The sequence below is a fragment of the Muscardinus avellanarius genome (assembly GCF_963383645.1).
Source record: "Muscardinus avellanarius genome assembly, chromosome: 17".
Classification (NCBI taxonomy): Eukaryota; Metazoa; Chordata; class Mammalia; order Rodentia; family Gliridae; genus Muscardinus; species Muscardinus avellanarius.
In genome coordinates this window covers 33,698,593-33,708,053 of record NC_137803.1, presented here as the reverse complement: position 1 = coordinate 33,708,053, position 9,461 = coordinate 33,698,593, and the positions used below count along the sequence as shown (strand labels likewise).

At 39.3% G+C, this 9,461-nt stretch overlaps 1 protein-coding gene across 1 annotated transcript in view; it reads left to right on the top strand.

The window, feature by feature from the left end:
- Nucleotides 1-1,300: 1,300 nt before the first annotated feature.
- Nucleotides 1,301-9,461, top strand: part of PIK3C3 (phosphatidylinositol 3-kinase catalytic subunit type 3) — a gene marked incomplete at its 3' end in the record, with an annotated part of 144,730 nt that continues 136,569 nt past the window's right edge. Inside the window, exons 1-2 of the mRNA XM_080714697.1 lie at nucleotides 1,301-1,378; nucleotides 5,556-5,744. Of these exons, the coding sequence (XP_080570823.1) occupies nucleotides 1,311-1,378; nucleotides 5,556-5,744 (257 nt within the window). The 5' untranslated portion in view covers nucleotides 1,301-1,310. The remainder of the gene's footprint in view (nucleotides 1,379-5,555; nucleotides 5,745-9,461) is intronic.

Genomic DNA, 9,461 nt, shown 5'->3' with positions numbered 1-9,461 from the left:
AACCGTTTTTTGAAGTGCTACTGAAATTTAAACTTTGCAAAATTCTAATTTTTTTTTTTTTTTGCTTTTTTCCTGGTCTATAACCAATGAAAGCAATTACTATTTTTAATGGGATTTCCCTTTGGAGTGCTTCTAGGTGCAGCTCAAGTGCTTTGTTTCTTCTTCTTCTTTATCATCATCATCATCATCATCATCATCATCATCATCATCATCAGTTGAACACAGGGACATTCTACCTTTGAGCTACAGCCCCCAGACCTTTTTTTTTTTTTTTTTTTGGTATTGTGGGGTTGAACCCAGGGGCATTCTATCTCTGAGCTACATCCCCAATCCTATGTTTATTTTTAATTTATTTTTAATTTTAAATTTTGCGGGTCTGGGGATGGAACCCAGAGGCATTTGACCTTCGAGCTATATCCCTTGCCCCTTTTATTATTATTATTATTATTATTATTATTATTATTATTATTATTATTATTATTTTGAAACAGGGTCTCAGTAAGTTTCAGAGGGCCTCACTAAATAGCTGAGGCTGTCCGGAACCGCGATCCTCCAGTTTTAGCCTCCCAAATGCTGGGATTACAAACTTGTACCACCACGCCCTGCTCTTTTTTTTTTTTTTTTTTTTTTTTTGGCGGATCTGGGGGTGGAACCCAGGGACATTCTACCTCCGAGCTACACCCCCTGCCCTATTTTTTATTCTTTCTTTATTTTTTTGCGAGTCTGGGATGGAACCCAGAATTGACCTCCGAGCTACAACCCCTGCCCAATTTTTTATTCTTTATTTTGAAACAGGATCTCACTGAGTTGCGAAGGGCCTCACTAAGTAGCTGAGGCTGTCCGCAAACCGCGATCCTCTGGTCTCAGCCTCCCAAGTGCTAAACAAGGTCTCACTCCGCTGCAGACGGCCTGAGGCTGGTCACAAACCTGCATCCCACCTGTCTCAACCTGCAAAGTACTAGGATTACAGGGCTGTTCGTTCCTCTGTGCCAGGTTTGGTTTCTGTTTCGAAAAAAAAAAAAAAAAAAAAGTCTTTTCAAAACAGGAAGACTGGAATGTAACCAGATCGCTTGTGTTTCCGGCATTCCGCTTACCCTTAAGCAAGATGGTGGGCAACGTCCGCACATGCGCACCAGCCATGGTAGGGGCGGGGAGTTCCGGCGAGTCTGAGTGCGCTCCGGGCTGTGATTGGCCGCCTGCGAGGGGCGGGGCGGAACCGGAAGCATTTGTGTAGTGAAACTCAACTCGCGTTTAATTTCTGGCGTTTTTCCTAGCTTCACGCTTTTGGTTCAGCTTTTGTGGAGGTCGCAATGGGCGAAGCGGAGAAGTTTCACTACATCTATAGTTGTGATCTGGACATCAACGTTCAGCTTAAGATGTAAGAAAAATCTGGGCACAAGTCGTGAGATTACAGGGGTTTATACACTCGGGAGGCAGGGGCGTACCCAAGTCGGAGGATGAGAGATGGTGACTTTTCTGAAGGCCGAATTGAAGGCCGGCAGGAGTGCTGTGGGCAGGGATGGAGAAGGGTGTGGATCGTGAAAGGGGCGGCTTTGTGGAAGGTTCAGGACTCGGCCTCTTTGAGGAGAGCGATTTGAATAAACTCTTAAATTCCACTTTGACAGTTTTCAGACCATTTTGCTTTTTAGCCTTTTGAGGGTTATTACTATCTCATTTTACACAAGAAGAAACCAAGACTCAGTAAAGTCATCCTCCGCTGTAAGCCAGAGGCAGTTCTTTACTTTGGAACAGGGTTGGAGGGTAGAATTAGAGACCTTAGAAATTAAGAAAAGGTAGACAGAGGCATGATAATTGACAGGTAAGCACATGGGCTCATGTTAACAGCGCGGGAGGTGATAGACGCATAGATGAATCTTTGGGCAGTTTGATATTGTTAAAAAAAGAGAAGTTGGGCGGGGGTCAAAGTTGAGGCTACCAGTTCCAAAGGAACTTTGAAGAAACGAGAAAAATATCTTGCAAGAAAACCTTGGAACACCACTTTTAAAATAAGCGTCCAAGCCGGGCGTGATGGCGCATGCTTGTGATCCCCGCGATTGGGAGATTGAGACAGGAGGATCGCACAGGTTCGAAGCCAGCCTCAGCTACTATGTGAGACTCTCAGCAACTTAGTGAGACCCCTGATTCCAAACAAAATATAAAATAAATCTGGGAGTATAGCCCGGAGGTAGAATGCCACCCCCAGTACCACACACACACTAAATAAATAAATAAATAAATAAAATAAGTTTCCAGAGGATGGTGGTCTTGAAATGAATATAATGGATATAAAATAGGGAATAGAGCTGGAAATTATATTCTTAAATGGTGTTTGTAGAGGGCTATTGTCAACGCTATCGTAAATTCTTAGCCATGACATAATAATAAACATTTACGTGCACTTTTAGTATGTATTAAAAATGTGTGTTAGTCAAAGAGCTCCCTGTGCAGTATGTTAAAATACATTTTTTCAGTGTTCACAGGGCATGGTGACTTGATGTTCAAAACACTATAAAGAAAACTTGTCCAAAGTTTATTGTCATACCACTTTAATTTTAATTTTTCTGTTTTCCCTTGCCCTGTTTTGGTGATTATTAGCATCATCTATAGAATTTGTTGAGATATAAAACTGTGAGTTATAATGACACTCCTCTTTTGCCTTCTCTCTTCAGTCATTCACAAAGATATAGTGAATCTATCTGCTAAATCTGTTTCATTCTCCTTTTTGTGCTCCACTGCTCCAGTCATACTGTTTTCTTTCTATTTTGACCACAAGTCTTCTAACTGGTCCTCCTTGCTTTCAGTCCAACCTTTCTGTTATGTTTTATATTTTTGCCGAAAGTCACCTAAACTTTTTTGGGGGAAGGTACTGAGGATTGAACCCAGGAACATTCTGCCTCCGAGTCAAATACCCCAAGCTCCATATTTTGATTTAATTTTGAAATAGGGTCCCACTAAGCTGCTAGGGTCTCCCTGAATCACTGTGACTGGTGTCCGACCTGCCTATGTTCCTGTCTCAGCCTCCCAAGTACTGGGATGTGTTCCACCATGTCCGCCCAGTCAGCATATTTTTAAATACTCACTCATTTTGTTATCAGGCACTGTGCTGAATTTGGTGGCTATTTATTATAATTGTCTAGCTTCTATTCTCTTCTTCCCCATATCTTTATGCTTTGCCAAACAACTTGCATTTCTCCAGACATGCCACATATGCCCCCTTACCTTTGTGTGTATGTCTATGTATATATGTATATAGATAGATAGATAGATTGTTTTTATAGCAGTAAACAGGTCATTTTTGTTCAGTGTGACGTGTACTCTTTGATTGGAATATTCAAAGGGGAAAATACCCATAATAAATGGAGATTATGTAATACCAAAATGTTTAGGATTGTTTACATATGCTAAAACAATATTTTATTTGTTATGTTATAAAGAATGGCTCCCATAATGATGATGATAATGGTAGTGGTGATACAAGGGTACCCAAAGCTGACAACTTCAAAATGGATCCCAGAAACTGTTGAATGGGTGGGCATTACACTTTGAGGCAGAAGACTTTTGGTGTGAAATTTTTATAGTGTCAAACTCTTAACTAGGGCTCTTCCAGGGGCATGCTACCTCGGAGCTACACCCCCAGCCCTAAGTTTTAGTCTTTTAATTTTTGAAACAGAGTCTCACTGAGTCGCAAAGTGCCTCGCTAAGTAGCTGAGGCTGTCCATGAACTGCTATCCTCAGGTCTCAGCCTCCTGAATGCTGGGATTACAAGTGTGGGCCACCATGCCCGGCTAGGCATATGTCTTGTGAGAGCCTTCTTGCTGGTGGGGACTCTGAGTTCCAAGATGGTGTGGGATATCACATGAGAGACTGTATGTGCTGTTTTTTGCCTTTGAAGTGACTTCCCACCTTTTTTGCTCCCATAGCATTTGTATTGTTCAGGCTTATTTCAGGCATCTACCTGGGATAGTAGTCCCCTGCCCCAAAGCCAGGGTAGGTGCTCCTGAGACTTTATTCATCTTCCTATACTGGGAACAACATTGGCTTTGCCTTCCTTTGCTCTGGCTTTTGGTTTCAGCTCTGTTACTTACTTTGTGAACTTAGATAATGAGTTTGATTTCTCAGTCTCTGTTTCCTTATTTGTAAAAGGATGATGTGGTAAAAATTAAGATAAACTATATAAAATGTGTGGTACAATATCTGATGCAATCGTGTGTGTGTGTGTGTGTGTGTGTGTGTGTGTGTGTGTGTGTGTTTTGCTGGGGATTGAACCAAAAAGTGTCTACTACTGAGCTTCACCCGCAGCCCTTTTTTATTTGGAAATGGAGTCTCTCTTCTATCAAAGCTATTATATGCTGGCCTCAAACTTGCAATCCTCCTATCTCAACCATTTAAGAACTGGGATTATAGGATTACAGGATTACAGGGGTGTGCCACTTCACTGTGCCTGGCTCTAATGTAGTGTGTGTGTGTGTGTGTGTGTGTGTGTGTGTGTGTGTGTGTGTGTGTGTGGTGTGGTACTCAGCATTGAACCTAGGGACATTCTACCTCTAAGCTATACCTCTAGCCCTATTGTATTTTTTATTTTGAAACAATTTCACTAAGTTGATGAGGATGGCCTTGAACCTAGATTTTTCCTGTCAGCCTCACAAGTACTGAGGTTACAGGTCTGTGACACCATGCCCAGCTGGGTTCTTTAAGTGCTTGGATTATGAGTGTGTACCACCGAGCCTGGCTTTTTCTGAGTTAATCTTGATGTCCAAAAAGTGCTTCTCTACCTCTTTCCAGTGTCCTGTGCATATCTTATAACTTTTATGACTATATTAAAAACTATATTTTTAATTTAAAAAATGGTCAGGTAATACATGCACATAATAAAAAAAAATAAAAAGAATCAGTTTAAAGTAAGTTGTTTTTTCCCCAGAAGCAATAACTTAATTTTTTTTTATATAATACTACAGTCTGGGTCCCTATACCTACTGCATTAAATGTTTTCTGGAAGAAGTGATGAATAAGTGGTCAACCTGAAATGAGTAAAATGAAACTAAGACTTGAAAAGCTGATGCTTTCTAGAACGTACCTCACGAGTTGGAGGCCGTGTTTAAAATTAGAAACCTAAATGGGAGGTGGTGACACAGGCTTATAGTCTCAGTACTTGAGAGGCTGAGACAGGAGGATCACAGATTTGAGGCTAGCTTCAGCTACTTAGTGTTGTTGTCTTCAACTTAGTGAGACCCCATTTCAAAATAAAGAATAAAAAATAGGGTTGGGGGTGGAGCTTGGAGGTAGACTGCCCTGGCTCAATCTCCTGTACCTGAAATAAAATAAAAAAATAAAATTAAGAAACCTAAATAAACATGTTGATGAATATAAAATCGTTTTAGCCATGTTAGGATTTTTATAGACCTTTATCATATGTAACAGTGGCATTAATTTTTATATCCAGTAAAGAAATTCTTTAGGTACTAAAAGGTTATTTTGATGGAAAACCTTTTTGTATTTGTTGTGTAAATATATACTTAAAGAAATAGATGTTTAAAACATTGTTTTTGTGTTTTCAGAGGAAGCTTGGAAGGAAAGAGAGAACAAAAGAGTTATAAAGCCGTCTTAGAAGACCCAATGTTAAAGTTTTCAGGGCTGTACCAGGAGACATGCTCTGATCTTTATGTTACCTGTCAAGTGTTTGCAGAAGGGAAGCCTCTGGCCTTGCCGGTGAGAACATCCTACAAGGCATTTAGCACAAGATGGAAGTAAGTTGTTTTTTTCTTTTCTTAAAACGGCAGATTACAGACTGACAGTTTAGTAGGGATTACAGAGGAATTCTTTTATATCTGTGCACATTGATTAGTTCAAAACACTAACATATTCAAAGTATTTTGCAGGTAAGTATTATAATTGCAGCTGAAGTGGAAGTGAATTTATTTGTATTCAGTACATTGACATTTTAGGAAGATTTCGTCGATGTTTAACATGAACCAAACCCAAATCAGGTCTGTATCATCTTTAAATTCTCTACCATTTCTGTTGCCTCGAACATAAAACATTTCTAGATGGTCTGAACTCTCCAACCTGATGTCTGAAGCGCAGATCTTTAGAAGATCTATTATCGTCTGAGACAAGTTTTTTTTTTTTCATTTTTATTCATGGTTTGATCAGCATGGTTCATTAACAAATCATTGTCGGGATGCCGGGTAAATACAGCATTATAAACACGAAGTTCAGCTGAGTGTGGTGGTACACGTTTGTAATCTCGGTACTTGGGAGGCTGAGACAGGAGGATCACAGATTTACATCCAGCCTCTGCTACTTAGGCCCTCTACAACTTAGTGAGACCCTGTTTTAAAACAAAGAATAAAAAATAGCGTTTGGAGTGTCGGTTGGAGGTAGAATGCCGCTGAGTTCCATCACCAACACTGCAAAAATAAAGAAATAAGTAAACATAAGCAGACAAACATGAAGTTTCTGTTTTTCCAGTAAGTATTGTAGAGCTTTCGCCTCTTGGTACTTCTTATTTGAGAAACTCTATGTGGTACTTCTAATGTTCATCCCATATTATTCAGCACTTTGGTCGTCTCAGTTCCAGATACATGGGTTGTAAACCCTCCAGGAAGGCACCTATGCTCATGGTGATCATGGGAAACAAGATATGGCCAACTGACAGCCACAGTATGACATCGAGGCTACAACCCTGTTTGTTTCAGGTGTTGCCCAGTGCTCCTGGGACCAGTTTTTCAGAAAGAGCCAGAAGCCTGAGCTTTGGTAACCTGGCTACATTAAAACCAATTTATCTTTTTTAGTGTTTTGATGGTGTTGTAGACTGAACCCAGGGCCTCTTTAAAATTAGGCAAGCACTTTACCGCTGAGCTACATTCCCAGCTCCAAACCAACTACTTTAATAGTGCAGTTTCTTTTCTTTTCTTTTTTTCCTTCAGGGGAGGAGATTGAACCCAGGGATTCTATCTCCAAGCTACACCACTATTTTCGTTTTTATTTGGAAATGAGGTCTCGCTAAGTTACTGAGGGGCCTTGATAAGCCTCACTGAGGCTGGCCTCAAACCTATGACCCTCCTGCCTCATCCTCCCAAGTACTGAGATTATAGGCATGCATCACCATGCCCGGCTAATATCAAGTGCAATTTCTGTAACAGTCTTTTTTATATCAAATGTTTATATGTATATTTGTATAGATGTATAGATAGGCAGGTGGTACTTTTTACTCCTTAAAATTTTAACACTATAAAAGTAGAGAGAATAATATAATGAACTCATAAACCCCTATCACCTAATTACTAATTCTTAGCAAATCTTGTATTCCCATCATTATTTTGATAGAAAATTTAAGCATTATATAAACTTAACTATATCTCTGTATCTCTTTGTGTGGGTTTGTGACTGAGGGGGTACTAGAGATGAAATCCAGGGCTATTGTACCTCTGACAACACTCCCAGTTCGATTTTTACTTTTTGTTTCGAAGCAAGGTTTTGCTGAGTTGCAGAGGGCATTGCTAAGTTGCTGAAGCTGTCCTCAAACCTGTGGTCCTCCTGTCTCAGCTTCCCAAATACTAGGATTACAGATATGTACCACCCTGCCTGGCTTGTGGTCTTTTTTTGTGTGTGTGTGCTACTGAGAATTGAACCCAGATGTATTCTACCTCTGAGCTACATCCCCAGGCCAATTTTATTTCTTATTTGGAAACAGGGTCTCACTAGGTTGCTGAGAGCCTCACTAAATTGCTGAGACTGTCCTTAAACCTGCAATCCTCCTGCTTTAGCCTCTCAAGTACTAGGATTCCAAGCATGTACCACCACACCTGGCACCTGGCTTGTGTGTCTTTTTTTTTTTTTTAAACATTGCTCTAGTCCCACCATTACTCTTAAAACAGTGGACCAGAATTCCTTAATTTAGTATATATTTAGGTCTAGAGGGCTAGCAACTGTGGAGAATTTTACTATTTATTTATTTATTTATTTATTTATTTATTTATTTATTTATTTATTTATTTTTGGTGGTGCTGGGGTTCCTGGAAGCCCTTCTACCTCCGGGCTACACTCCCAGACCTATTTTTACATTTTTATTTGGAAACAGGGTCTCCTAAGCCAGCGCGCGCGGCTGACTTCGAACCTGCGCGATGCTCCTGTCTCTGCCTCCCAAGCCGGGGATTACAAGCGTGCGCCACCACGCCCGGCGAGAATTTTACTTTTATTGGTGAGGAAGAACTATACTTTCTTTTCTCTGTCTTAGCCAAAGAGGAAATGAAAACAAAAGCAAATCTGCAGTTTGAGGAGGATTAATCTCTTTCCTTTGATTTGCCACCCTTTCTTTTCATTTGGTGTTACAGATTGTCATGTATATAAAACTTCCCAGTTTTTTCTCTAAGATTTTTGAGGTTTTAAATTTATATTGTAACTGTGAAACTACTTAATAAAATAATTGCTCTAGAATGAATCTCACATGTTTTTTTTTTAACAAGGTATAAAATAGCTGTATACAAAACTGATTGAGAAAATACCTTATTGGATAAATAACATGATAGAATAATAATAATAATAATATTATTATTATTATTATTAACAAGAACAACAGTTCTTATTATTGTCCTGTGACACTGGAGATTGAACTCAGGATATTCCTTTTAAATTTTGAAACAGGGTTTTGCTCAGGCTGGCCTTTCAACTTTCAAATGTTTCTGCCTCTGCCTTCTGCATCACTGGAATACATGTGAATGCCGCCACCATGCTCCTCAGGATTTATTTATTTTTTTATTATGCTCTGAAATTAAGTTGTGTTTATTTCCAATTTATGTAAATAAAAATTGCTCTCTTAAAATTAATGAGGATGAAAACATTACACAGCTTCTATTCTAAGTACTTGTTTAAAAGCAATATTTTATGAAGTTATACCATAAAAAAGATCTCTTTTTTTTTGTGTGTGGGTCTGGGATGAAACCCAGGGGCATTTTACCTCTGAGCTACACCCCCTGCCCTATTTTTTATTCCTTATTTTTAAACCAGGTCTCACAGAGTTGCAGAGGGCCTCACTGAGTAGCTGAGGCTGTCCGCCAACCGCGATCCTCTGGTTTCAGCCTTCCGAATGCTGGGATTACAAGTGTGCGCCACCATGCCCGGCAAAAAAGATCTCTTAATGTCTGAATTTTTGCGTTTCTTTAGTTTTAATAATAATTTGGGGGTAGTATGAGATTTCAGATTATATAAATCTGTTTGATTTCTATGTTTCTGATAATGATTTATTTGTGTTCTAATGATGAAGAATTTATCCAAAGTTTATCCAAGTCTATCTCATCATTTTCTACTAGATCATGTTCTCCAATAAGGGATCCCATGGAGAAGGGAACCTGTACTTTAATTACAAGTAAATTCTCATTTTTAGTTATATATTACAAGTTAACGTTTTTATATGAGTATTATTTCATAGGCCCAGATATTTTCCAAACATTTATATCTTTTCT